The sequence below is a fragment of the Lepidothrix coronata genome, unplaced genomic scaffold (assembly GCF_001604755.1).
Source record: "Lepidothrix coronata isolate B3197 unplaced genomic scaffold, Lepidothrix_coronata-1.0 Scaffold68, whole genome shotgun sequence".
In the NCBI taxonomy this organism is placed as follows: domain Eukaryota; kingdom Metazoa; phylum Chordata; class Aves; order Passeriformes; family Pipridae; genus Lepidothrix; species Lepidothrix coronata.
In genome coordinates this window covers 2,588,360-2,602,215 of record NW_016690248.1, presented here as the reverse complement: position 1 = coordinate 2,602,215, position 13,856 = coordinate 2,588,360, and the positions used below count along the sequence as shown (strand labels likewise).

The 13,856-nt window shown below is 37.2% G+C and overlaps 1 protein-coding gene across 3 annotated transcripts in view; it reads left to right on the top strand.

Moving 5' to 3' along the window:
• ATP10A (ATPase phospholipid transporting 10A (putative)) overlaps positions 1 to 13,856 on the top strand; it is a 112,336-nt gene that overhangs the window by 59,619 nt on the left and 38,861 nt on the right. For 2 of the 3 annotated variants that reach the window (XM_017818517.1, XM_017818519.1), the window contains exons 3-7: positions 1,240 to 1,325; positions 7,755 to 7,861; positions 7,964 to 8,095; positions 10,483 to 10,616; positions 12,987 to 13,239. In XM_017818517.1, the coding sequence (XP_017674006.1) occupies positions 1,240 to 1,325; positions 7,755 to 7,861; positions 7,964 to 8,095; positions 10,483 to 10,616; positions 12,987 to 13,239 (712 nt within the window). The remainder of the gene's footprint in view (positions 1 to 1,239; positions 1,326 to 7,754; positions 7,862 to 7,963; positions 8,096 to 10,482; positions 10,617 to 12,986; positions 13,240 to 13,856) is intronic. The other variant, XM_017818518.1, reaches the window with a different exon arrangement.

Genomic DNA, 13,856 nt, shown 5'->3' with positions numbered 1-13,856 from the left:
AGTTCTCTTTATCATCTTTTGTTTCTTGAAAATACAGAAAAGATTTTCAAAAGTGTCAGGCGTGGGTGGTTCGAATTGTCTCCTGTATACTGTAAGTCTGTCGTTCTTCCAGGTGTAACTGGTAGGAGAATAAAGGAGGGTGCCAGTGGTTATTCTGACATATCCTCTAGTTTCTTTTGTCTCTAATTTAAAATCTGGTTTCTTTCACCTCTTCTGAGTAGAGTCAATATCAAAAAAACAGGCACCTGTGTGTTTCAGAGAAGCTGGCAATAAGATTGTGTTTGCCCTTTGGTTAGTGATTCTCAGTCTCACAAGTGTACTCTAAAAAGTAGTGGTTGGATCTACAGCTGCTCAGAAAAACCATTATGAAACATAAGATATGAAATCCTAGCACTGTTGAGAGCTTAGCAATATGATAATACACAATTGGTTCTTTTATTTAAGTGTGATGCAAAGCAGCTTTATAAAGGTAGTCCTTGTTGATGGAGACAGCCTTCTCCACAGCACCAGGATCAGATATCTCTGCTTTCACTGCATAGTTTGTTTGATCTGGCAAAGAAAGGAGAACCTTGATTTTTATTTAACAAAATAAAGTAATTATGCTTTGATATGATGTTTTTCCTCAAACACAACAAGGTGCTAACTACAGGTAAACTTATATAGTCAGCAAAAATACCAGCGTCAGAATAATGAGCTAGACAATCAAGAATGTTTTTAAGTGATAATTAAGAAAGAGGTATTCTGCTATATGTGTGTAATTTACTGTAGTAGATTCATTTATCTCTGTTGGCATAAAGCAATTAAGAAGTCTTGCTAATATTTCAAAAGCTCATATTAGCGTTGCCGTAATTGGCAGTATATTGACTTATATTGTCCTAGATTTTCAGTAGCTTCACTGAACATGAAGTATAATGATGCTATTGAATTTTGAGCTTTCCCAGGTAAATTTCATTTTTCTACTCCAGACCAAATTCATTTGATTGCCAGGCTCAGCGTCTTTTATCTAATGCTTATAGAAACTCACATCTTCCAGTTGCAGAACAAAAAAGTCATCCTTGTAAGGGATATTTTGTTTCTCAGGTCCCTTTGGTTTTCAGCGCCAGTCATCAATGTCTTTGCTTTGATTGCCTTTGGAAAAAAAACTGGACTTTAACATATTACAAAAACTAGAAAAGAAAGAGATTTTGGATATAATTTGCAAGTATTTGCTCTAAGTAATTAACATTTTTATTATTCCAGGACTCAGAGTTTGACCCTTTGAAGTTCACCAGTGTCATTGAATGTGAGAAGCCAAACAATGACTTAAGTAGGTTTCGAGGTTACATGTGAGTATTTCATATAATATCCTTCAGTATACACTTTTTTTCTCTAATATGGAATAAAATAAATGCTGGTTTGTTTTGCACTGACTTATGTAAGTTGCATCATCTTCGCATCTAAATAGAGCTGCATATTTAAAGCCCTTGTAGAGGATCCCCACTTTAAGGTGAGATGGGAGCCTCACGTTTCCATTCCTTAGGATGGATTTAGTTGTTATCTTCAATCAGTTTACACTCTAGAAATGAAGGCATAAACCCACTGCAGTTACAGACACTCTTCTCCCTTCCCTCCATGCATCAAAAAAAGCCCATCTGGAAATGGGAGGAAATAGAAAACCAGTCCAAGAGAGGCAACAAACAAACACAATTTGTTGGACACTGCTTTTATGAAGATGGATCTGTTGCATGTTTCTTTTAATATATGTGTCATTGAGGAAAATCATATATTTCTCCAGCTATGGTATTATTCTTTTCTTCTCATTCAGACAAAAAAAAAATTATTGGCTCACATGATGGATGTACTTGTACATTACCACATCACCTATGCCCACTTGACTTAATTCTAAACAAACAGAATTGCATTAACTGGGTGCTCATATCTGGCCAATCGGTCCTTCTCCAAAAGAAATGTTTTAGGATGTGCAAAGCACTTTGCTTGTAACATAGCTGATTGTGGTGACTTAGGAGATGGATTCTTGCAAACTTATTTTTCCACACAGTTACCACATGGAGAGAGCCCAGATTTGCCTGAAGAGAGTTAAGCACAAAATAATTGTGTTTCAAATACAATGGTTTCCCACCCATATTGATTAGAAGTGATAAACAGTATTAAATTCTGTAAATGTCACAAGGTAAATTGCTGGAACTTGGGAAGTTTTTTATAGTGGTACCATTTACCACCTCAGTTACTACTCTCAGATGTCACAGATTGTGTAGGATGTACTGTCAACTGGTGTAAATCAGGACAGTTTCTTTGAAACTACAGCAAGTTGTAGTGTGGGAAAACGTGTTCCTTTATTTAGCAACACAAAGCCCTACAGATCATGTAAAGATAAAAGTTTAGTATTAGACATTACTGCATGAGGGTGTGTAACTGTCTCCATTAATAGAGAGCCTGCCGTACTGCAGAAATGCGATTTCCAGATATGAAAATGGAAAGTGTGGCAGCTTTTCTAGCACACTCTGCGTGAATCTTAGTCCCCAAAATCTTGAGCAGAGGTTGAAAACCATAGAAAATATGCGTAAATTTGTTTTTCATTATATTTTTACTTATTTACTCCATATGGAAAAGGCCTGTGGCGTGTAAGTTACAGAACCATTTATGTAGCAGAAAACATGGTGTTATCTTTTGGATGGCTATTACTCAATATTGGTTATATTTAATCTTCTTCATATTTTATTGTTTCACAAATGATGTGAATATATTTTGACACAGCAAAAAAGACACAAATTCTGAATATGACAGAAAGCAACAGGTAATTTCCAACTCTCATCAGCTATGCTACAAGAGATTTACAGCTGAAGGACCATGGGCCGTTTGAAGTAAATAGTGGAGACCAACCCCTCAGCAAATAAATTCTCAGTCTTCTAATTTATCACAGATGGCTTTTCCCCTCCCCCTTTTTAGATTTCCTTCATTAGTATAATGAAATCACGGATCTATTTCAAATCATACAGTAGCAACATACAGCATTGAAACATATCATTTCCATGTTAAACTCAGATCTTAATTCTTGTTCAAAGTCTTACCAATGGTTGCTGCTTGAAAGAATGGTTCAGATAGCTTCCAGCCAATAATAGCTCAACTGAAAAGAAATAATACTGAGATATTTAAATAGGAGTGCCATGAAATAATAGACTGTCAAGAAATCCATATGTAAAAGCTGTGCTGAGACATTACTACCAAAGTTTGCTTGAAGTTTTGACCACTTAGTAAGTTTCCACTTTTGACTAAGATTTTTTTTTTTCTGTTTGAAATATGAAATGCTTTTTGGTTCTAATGTCTGTGCTGACAAATCTTTTGGGGAACAGAAATGTTTGTGTATGTGTGCTCTAAACATGTAAAAAACTTTGTTCCCCACAATTTTTCTGAAACACGATCACTACAGGTAACCAATGTAGCACAGGCAGGCAAGAATAAAAGGAGACACAATATTAAAAAAAAAATGTAAAAATACTGCAAAATGCACTGAGATGGGCTTGGCCCTACCCTTTATCTGCAAAAGCGTAGCAAGCACGTGACTGCATATGACTTCTTCAGCTATATTGCCACGGTCTGCATTGAACACAGTTGGGGTGTGCAGACACACAGACAGAGTACCAGTTTTGCTCAGGTGTTTGCTTTAATACTGCTTTGCAGTTTCTGTACCTTCAGATATCCCAAGCATATTCCCTCACTTTTATTTCCCCTATAAGAAGTATTCTGTGTAAAAAGAATAGAATAAAACCTAACATGCCCCCTGCCTGTATGGGTCTAGCCAGCATGCATGGCAAAAATTCAAAATCCCGTGCCAGCTTTCAAAAATAGCAAAACTGGCCTTAAAATCATGTTTTTACCTTTTTGTGTGTATATGGGCAAGGGAAAAAGAAAAGTCATAGTTGGCATTCTGACTTTTCAGCTTTACTCTGAAAATAAAAAAAGTATTATTAGACAAGGATATAAAATTTTATCTAATCATACCTAAATAGGTATAGCGTGGAATTGTAACAATAATGATAATAATTATGATATTAATAATAACATGAAGATGAATATGAATCATATGGATACATGTGTGTATTTCTATTTCAAAGCTTGTCATATCAAAACCAAATTGATATAAAATCATGTTATAGTTTTTTTAAGGAAAAACAATTTTATATATATATATATATATATACACAGTGATGTCTCTCTAGTGTGCTACAGTAATGCCACCTCTTCTGGAAAAAAAACCACAAAACAACCTAGACTAAGTTTCATCACACTTTAGAGTCAGGAAGTTTCTGACTGATCACTGAAACTATGTTTAAGATTGTTGAATATTTTCTTTGGGAGTGTCAAGCCTTGGAAAGTAATACTAGCTCTATCATTTGCTTTGTAAGATGAGAAAACAAAAAGTGAAAGAAAATACTCTCATTTGAACATAGGTTTGATACATTTCCTTGTTATTTAATGCTGGTAAACACATAACAAGGAAAAACATAATAGAAGGCTGAAGTGAGCTACCATTGGACTTATTTTTGTGTTGCCCTATTAAACCCAAACTCTTACTTCTATACAAACACTTTCAGGGTACTGTAGCGTAGTAGTAGCTAACTGCATCTGATCTGCCCATTTCTCCTACTTTGTGGTGCATTTGTATTTTAGATGCTTGGATACTACACATTGCAGTGTCATCCATGTGAGAAATTGTAGAGAAAAAGCGTTGCACCTGCACTTGCCAGCGCGTTTCCTCACAGCTTAGCCTTTGCATTCCAGGCATCTGAGAGGCTTCAGCTGGACACTGTTTTAAATAATGACCGAGAAAATTTTCCTTCTTTGCCTATAACTTATACTGGCCTGAATCCAGATAGGGGAAAACAGACCATTCTACTTTTGTAATAAGCTTAGTTTATAACCTGCCGGGCTAGAAATGGGATCTAGGCCGTCTCTGAACCCAGACATAAAGTTGTAGAATTGGCAGGTTTGTTATCAAAATGAGCAGTTTTATCTAGCTCTAGTTTTCATTACTATTTTAATCCAGATCTTTATGTATATAATTTTTTCTTCCTTTTAGCATCAATGCCCAACTGTCTTATATATATATTCTGTTAGCAAGTCACTGGGCATGACTGTAGACAAGAGGGAAACAAGAGTTTCCTCCAGCCTCTGCCAGCTTCTTTCTCCTAGATTTTGATTTCACCCTTGTTTTCTAAAGATCTGATGAGCAACAGTTAAGTTATCTGACTTCATTTGGATATGGAAAAGTAAAAAGCAGCACCAAGTGCATGTAAGGATGAGATGTGGTCAGAAGACTCAGCCTGTGGGTCAGGGCAGTAGATTGGGGTATTGACACCTACAGGTTAATTTCAGATGTTGTACCATTGCTTTGGAGGAGTTTTGTAAAATGAGATAATAAGAACAAATAAGCAATTAATTATATATAAAGTTTGCCATGTGCAATATACCTGGCACAGTCCACTGTTACTGTGAAGTGTAAAAACTTGATGAAGGCTATAAAATTATAAGCCAGAGCAATTACTACTTAAGTAGGTTTATCTTTTAAAAGTCCCATTTATTAACAGGAATCATAACAATCATTTGGAGACTTTATTGGGAATTCAAATATCCTCATGATTTATGAGAAAGGCTAATGTAAATTCAGCTTTTAAGAGCAGTGGAATAACAGAATCTTGGTAGCAATGTAATTTTGACAATATGGAATCATTAAGAAATTATTTTGCATAGATTAGGCCCAGACGAGTTGACACCTATTGGCATACTGTAAGAGGGATGTTGGGCAGCCCCCAGTTTTTGAAGCTTCTTTGGCAAAAGGTGAGGCAGCGGGTTAAGGAGGTTTGCTGAAGAGAACAGAAGTAAAACCTCTGTTCTTGTATCTGAGGCTGGCAGGGAAGATGGGCTGAGCAGGGGAAATTCTCTCCTGATGAAAAAGCCACCTTTCATTTTTGTGTTAGAATTGCAAACTTGATATTATCTACTTCTTCCTTCTCCATTTCTGGTCATTTCTAGTCTTATCACTACTGCAGCTACCTCAGCTGTCAAACCTAATGCTTTTTCTCCATCTCTAAAGTGAAAAGCTAAGCACACTTGTCGAAACACCAATGCTTTTAATATATTTTTTTTTTGAGCAGAGGGTGGGTATAATATATTGCACTGAACTAAAAAAGACTGTATATGCATGTATGTATATTTATAAACTTATTTATAAATATGTGTATATATTACAGGTATATTCTGCTCACTAAAAGCATTGACCACTGAGGTTACATAGCATAATCAGCGTTACAGAATAATCTGGAAGTAGCCCTACTAGATTGGGAATAAGTATAAAGAATTTACCAATGTGAACCTTTTCTTCTTACATATCTCAGGATATTTGATATAGTTCTTAGGCCTGAGATCCTAGCAGTATGTACTAAAGCTAGAGTTTTGGTCCTCATTTACAAAAAGAGTCTAACAGAAAAAAATATAAATATGTAACGCAGGTGTGAAGGCTTAGAAAATTGGAAGCAAATAAAAAGAACTCCATCTTTATAAAAAAAAGCACAATTTTAAACCAGTTTGCAGATTTCAGAGGACACACAATTTTAAGTGCTCAAATCCAGGTAGACATAAAATTCAGTGTTGCGGCAGCACAGTGTTAATTTTAGTATAGCACATGTGCTTTTCAGGATTTCTCTTGGACTCCCAGCTTTTGCTAGTTTTTTATAGCAGTCCATTTTTTAGACTTTGAAAGTGTGATGGTTTTGATGCCTGAAAGTGAGGTCAGAACATTTAAACATTTCAGACTTTGCTTTAATATTCTCTGAGGTATTGGGATACTGCAGTTGATTACATGAAATTTTATTCATTTTAAAATGGTTTGAAATTATTATTTGGTTTGTCTTTTTTACCTTAAAAATATTCTAATATCGTTTTTTGATTGTTATTATTGTTTAGCATTTCCCTATTAAGTCTCGTAAGGCCGTTTTCTGTGTTTCTCTGTCAGTTCATACACAGTAGTTAATAAGTTGTAGTGGAAATGTCACTCTTTATATTTTTTCATGTGTTTTGGTGTTGATCAACAAGAATCACCAGGGTGCAGGTGATTTTGGTTTTTCTTAGATAGTTGGTGAGACAGTTCTGAAAGGAATTTCTGTTGTCCGTGCTGATGAATACATGGAATATTTTTCCTTTTTAACTGAACTAATACATATTATCCCTGGCACATCTTTCTTAGTATTGCTGCTTCTGAAGCAGTCCTTTCCCAATTTCACCATATTTCTTTCTAGGATTTCTTTGGTAAGAACATGTGAATAGTGGGTTAATCATATCCACTGCACAGCTGCTTTTAGGTGGACTGGATTAACTGTGATTGCTCAGCCAGTTTGCACATGCACAGGAAGTCCAGTGCATTTTCAAAGCATTAGCTAGGCTGCACACATGCTGTCGATTTGGCCTGCATATCTCTAGTGAGCATTTGTCCAGTACATTTGTATATCTAACAGCAACTGGTGCTGCTCCAGCTGGGCGGCTGCATGTCAGGGATCCTTCGGTAAGTATTCTCAGTTTTCAAAATCTGACAGAAAATCTTCCCAGGAGGAAGATCTAAGGAAATATTTTGCCATCAGATAGAAAAAGACTTCTTAAATTTGAAGATGTTTCCTGGGCTTGCTATATTACAGAGCAGTATGATTTAACAAGCTTAATGTTTTGATACTCTGTGTTTTGTTCTGTTTTTAAACTTTCTGTAGTATACATAAAAGTGGAAAAAAGGATGGACTGTTCAAAGATAATCTTTTGTTACGTGGATGTACCATTAGAAATACAGAAGAAGTTGCAGGAATAGTAATCTATGCAGGTAAAAGCTGTTTTTCTGTCTTAAGAGATTCTGCCCTTTTATAGTTTCCTTAAAATAATAACAAAATTCCATATGACACATTTGATGCAATTCCTTCTGCAGGGCATGAGACAAAAGCTTTGTTAAATAATAATGGACCACGTTACAAACGCAGTAAGCTTGAAAGACAGATGAATGCTGATGTCCTTTGGTGTGTCCTCATACTTCTAATCATGTGTCTGTTCTCTGCCATTGGTAAGTGCTCTTTACAAATAGGAATTTAAGTGTCACACTGTCTTGGGATTCATGCACTTAGTATCTGCCAAAACATGAAATCCATAAAGCTACTTCCATGCTAATTTTTGTTGTGTTTTCTTCTTTGAAATCAAAATGTGTCGATACATAAGCTAAACAGCTTCTTAGTGTCAATTGAATATATGCTATTAGCACAGAGATCTGAAGGCTTAGATTCTACTACCCATTCAAGAATGCCAAGTCCAAAAAAACCCACTTTATGTGTACTCCCATCGAAATTACAGGTGGTGGAGTGTAATATGCCATTAATCAGTCAACAATGTAATTTATGAGCAGAAAATCACCATAATTAGCACAGTGCTATTACCCAGTACTATTTATTAAATCCAGAGCACAGTGTACAACATGGAAAAGCTATCCCTAAGGCTGCAGCTTTAACATAGAAGAAATAAGTAAAAGTGTAAGTCTGCATAAATTAGAAGTAGAATACTCTCTAGACTTCTTGGAGTGCTTAAAGGAACTGCTGGAGTTCAGGTTAATTCTCTTCAGACCTTTTTTTTTCTATTCATTTGCAAGGAGGAATTGAGTTTTACATTTGGCACCCAAAATTACTCTTTATGTATGGCATATGAATTCCATGTCCTTAATATTTGTGTGTTCTGTAATGTTTGTATGTGAGTCATATGGCATAAACACCAGAATGTTTCCTAACAACCATGGTGTAGCTTAATAACAATCTTATGCCATTTAAATATATCTCTGTGTGCCTTTTTCCAGGTATTGTTAAATACTGTTTAAAGATGAGTATTTCCAGCTGTGAATCACCCAGCATATTTGTTTCCACTGAGTTCATGACACACTTTTGTAGTGTCTCAGTGCCGGGCAGCCAGTCTGCAAGGCTGAAGTATCATGGTTAGGTTCCAATTGCAGGGAGCCGCTGCCTGCAGCTATCCCCTCTGCCACTGCATCCGAGGTGTTGCCCCCAGAGCAGCAGCAGTGGGGTGTGCCCTGAGAGCGGCTTCAGTTCATCTGAAACTCCTGAGAGGCGAGAATGTGAAGGGAAGGAGTTGGCGCACGGTAGGTGACAGGGGTGCCTTCCCTTGTGTCCCGTCTGCTACAAGGCTGGAAGCCACCAGCAGAGGGCCAGAGCAAACTGCTGGAGGTGGTAACAACCACAGACAGCTGGAAAGACATTTACTCGAGCCCTTGGAAACCAGAGATGCCTGGTGCTTCAAGACGTTAAAAGCTGTGTTCTGTAGAAGTCAGGCAATTTTTGTAGCTTCTGTTGAGAAACTGTAAGTGGAGATACAACTCTTAATTCTTTTGAAAATCTAAGGATATTTATAAAACAAGTCTTTATGTAGGTCATTCTCAGTGTGGAGCTTTTGATTTTTGGTCTCAAGAGTAAAAATATACACGTCAATAAAGACATGACGGTAATCCATTCATACTGGTCGTATAAGGACAAAATAATGTGCTCACTTGGCAGATTTATTTTTCAAGAGTTCAATGCTGGGTTTTTGTATCAAGACGTAAGGGATCTTGTCAAAGGTGGCTTACAAAAGATTACTTTTTAAGTAGACCTTTGTCCTTTTTTTCTAATTTCTGACAAATAGTGAAAATAGTTTGAATGCATCTTATTGTGGCAGAATTCTTCCTTTTTTAACCTTAAAAGCGTCAGGCATACCATTTTAGAATTTTTAGGACTGTAAATCTTAGTGCTGTACTGGAAAAGGCAACGTTCTGTCCCTTTAGCAAGAACGTAATTTTCCTGAAATAATAACAATCTTATCTTTATTTAGTTATCAGCACAATCAATTGAAAAAATGTTTTGAGCACAGCTCAGTATTTTTCTGTTTTTCATTCCTCAGCTTCCATGCTATTGATTCTGCTGATGCTGTTATTTCATTAGTTCTGTACATGTGGTGGACAAGATTCACACAGTAAAATTAAAGTCTCTTCTGGCTTTATCCATCAGAAACTAGTTTAGTGATAGCTGACTAGTGATAGACCTAGTGCAGTCAGTGGAGTTCTTTTATTTAAACACAGAATATCACTGAAATTAATCACTTTCTGAAGAAATGTAGTTTTCTTTGGTGATTACAGAAATTGTCTAAACTACTAACTCAGACTAGCCAGCTCAATTTATTTGGATAAAGTTATGTGAAATGAGTCTTGCATGCTGTCTTTAAGGCCAGACAAACACCTTTCTCAAACCCCAAATCCCAAGGCAGAAAAAGACATGGGTTTGGGGCATTTTGCAGAAGTCATGCAGAATAGTAGAAAACAAACACCAATTTCCCACATAGCTCTAAGAAGAAATTCATACAATAAGCACTTTTCCTTGGAGTCAATTTGCTTTTTTCTCTCTTTCAATTCTTCTGCAGGTCATGGTCTATGGGTATGGCAATATGGTGAAAAGAAGAAACCAATTTTTGATGTTCCAGGGCCTGATGGCAAATATTTATCACCTGTTTTAGCTTCATTATATTTATTTCTGACAGTGATCATAGTTTTCCAGGTAATCAAGTTGTACGTGCTGTCACCTCTGTTCATAGCTTGTGGTAATAAAGCTACATATGTGCAGTATGTGTAGTATCCCTTTTACCACTAAGGCATGTAAGAAGCAAATCAAGCACTAAAAAGAAATCCACTGAGAACTGGCTGAACAGCAGATCCCAGAGGGTCGTAATCAGTGGCACAGGGTCTAGTTGAAAGCCTGTCACTAGTGGTATCCCCCCCAGGTTCAATACTGGGCTCAGTATTGTTTAACTTAGTCATCAATGATTTGGATGAAGGGGCAGAGGCCGCCTCAACAAGTTCACTGATGACACAAAGCTGGCAGGAGTGGCCAATACCCCAGAGGGCTGTGCAGCCTTTCAGAAGGACCTTGACAGGCTGGAGAGAGAGGCAGAGAAGAACTGTCTGAAATACAACAAAGGCAAGTGCAGGGTCCTGCACAAGGGGAGGAAAAACCTCAGGCACCAGAGCAGGCTGGGGGCCAAGCTGCTGGAAAGCAGCTCTGAAGAGAGCTCTGAAGAGGGGGTCGTGCTGGACAACAAAGCTATCTGTGAGCCAGCAATGTGCCCTTGGAGCTAAGGCAAATGGTATCCTGGAGTGCCTTAGGAGAAGCGTTGCCAGCAGGTCAAGTGAGATGATCCTGCCATTCTACTCAGCCCTAGCGAGTCTGTATTAAGAGTGGTGTGTCCAGTTCTGGGCTTCTCAGTACAAGAGAGACATGAAGTTCCTGGAGTGGGTCCAGTGGAGGGCTATGAAGATGTTTAAGGGACTTTAGCATCTCCCATATTAGGAAAGGTTGAGGGAGATGGGCTTGTTTAACCTCAAGAAGAGACGGATGAGAGAGGCTTCAGTCATAAGTATCTGAAGTGAGAGTGTCAAGAGGATGGAACCAGGCTCTTCCTGGTTGGGCCAAATAACAGGACAAGAGACAACGAGCAGAAACTGAGGCACCTGAATATAAGGAAGAACTTCTTTGCTGTGCACGCGACTGTGCACTGGAACAGATTGCCCAGAGAGGTTGTGGCGTCTCCCTCACTGTAGATATTCAAGAACTGTCTGGATACAATCCTGTGCAATGTGCTCTGAGGTGGCCCTGCTTGAGCAGGGAGGTTGCACCAGATGACCCACTGTGGTCCTTTCCAAATTTACCCATTCTGTGATTCTGTATTTTATTTTAAACAAATAGGAAGAGAGGATGCAATGGGTCCTGCAGGGGTAAAACAAGCTTTATGCTTCCTATCTACCCTCTGTGGAACAACACCTCTAAGACTGTGGATGCCACTTTGGGTACAATGTCCCGGTATGAACAAAAATTTTATCCTTTTTTAACATCTTTCCAAATATACTGGTCTTAGCAAATCCATATCACAGCCAGATAGCAAACTCTGTTAAAAGTTTTAGGTCCTGATAAGAAATATCTTGAATGGTAAAGGTGGCAGTAAGTTAAGAGAGGTAGTAGAATCTCATGTCACTGGGACATAGGGAAGTTTGCCTAGTGGGACACTCGAAGAGGTTGCTTTACTGGAGGCAGCAACTCCTTTATAAAATGGAGTGAAAAAGGATGTTAAAGTACTTTTTACTCTGAAGGATTGGTTTATGATATTGGTTAAGAAAATTCACAACAGAATTCTTTAAACATCTACCTTTCACTGTAGTTTCTGTTTAAGTGACTACATTTGCCACTTACATACATGCTATAATTTATCCCTCATATCTAATTCAGCAAACTAAGTAAGGTATGCACTCAGGAACTTCTGTATTGAAAAAACATCTGCAGAGGAAAACTCAGGTACAAATTAAATTATTTCATTTGACAGTCCTCAAGAAACAGTTGAAAATTTTTCACCTCTCTTTCTGCAGCAATTATGAGATGTGATCTTCATTCAAATAATTTGCAGACCAAAGAAATTGTTCCTATGGAGAGATTAGCACTTCTCATTTTGTTTCTCCTATTCCTGCAAAGTGAATCTTTAAACAGTCTATTATTTATGCAGACCAAATTTATTCAGTCCCTTTACATTTGCAGTATTCTGACTGTATTTTCTGTTTTGGCTTGAGGTTTTTATTTTTCTTTTCCTTCCCCAGCTAGTTTCAAGCTCAGTTTATTAGCCTCAAAAAGATTTGGTTCTGTCCAAGTGTTGATAATCAACCTTCTAGACATAATAATGCATTCCAGCTCTGCAACTCACCACAGATTTTCTTCATTTAACACTGAAAATAAACTCTTTCAAACATGATAGTAACTTTACAGTAGATGCTTAAAGTACATAGCCTCTTTATGTTCTAGTTTAGTACGAAGTTAACAAGCTTTAATAATTTATTGTATCCTTGCTTCTGTTTTCTCCTAATTCTTTCCTTTTGTGTATTCTAGGTTTTGATTCCAATTTCTTTGTATGTATCCATTGAAATAGTTAAAATCTGCCAAGTATACTTTATTCATCAAGATAAAGATTTATACGATGAAGAAACAGACTCTCAACTGCAGTGCCGAGCTTTAAATATCACAGAAGACTTAGGGCAGGTGCAGTTTATCTTTTCCGACAAGACTGGGACACTTACTGAAAACAAGATGGTTTTCCGAAGATGCACTGTTTCTGGAACAGAGTATTCCCATGATGATAACGGTGAGCTCATGGTCTTGTTTTCTATCTAACAATTGTACCTTGGGCAATCTGAAGTAGTTATAAAAGTTGCTGTAATCTTAAATCAAAAAGAAAAACAAAAAAAAATTGCACATGTGCACACTCAGCAAACTCCATAACAGCTGTTTTCAGATTAGAGTAATTTGGTGGCTGTGTTCAGCTAGCAATGACAATCTTATCAGAGAATTCTGTAATACCTAGTACAAGTATGTTGTCAAGACAGTTAAAGCTCCTGGCTTTAGCTCTTGATGTAATAAAGCACTTGAGCACATGGCTAATTTAAGCAAATTAAATAGTGCTACTGGTATCACAATCGTTTGCTGTGTTTGAAGTATACAGTGTAAAACAACAGCTTTAAGCATACGGCCAGATTAGCGTCTGATTGAAACATGGAATGAGATTATCTTTTTGTACTGCAAAATAAATGTAAACAAAGCTGCAGGTTTACATACTAACAAGAAACATAATCTGATCAAACAGCATATTTTATGTTACCTTTGTCAGATTCTTTTCAGTGCTCCTGTGTGACAGGTGTCTGTCTCAAGGTCTCTTCACTGCTGTGTGAACACTGCAGTTGAGAGAATATCTATAAGTATCAG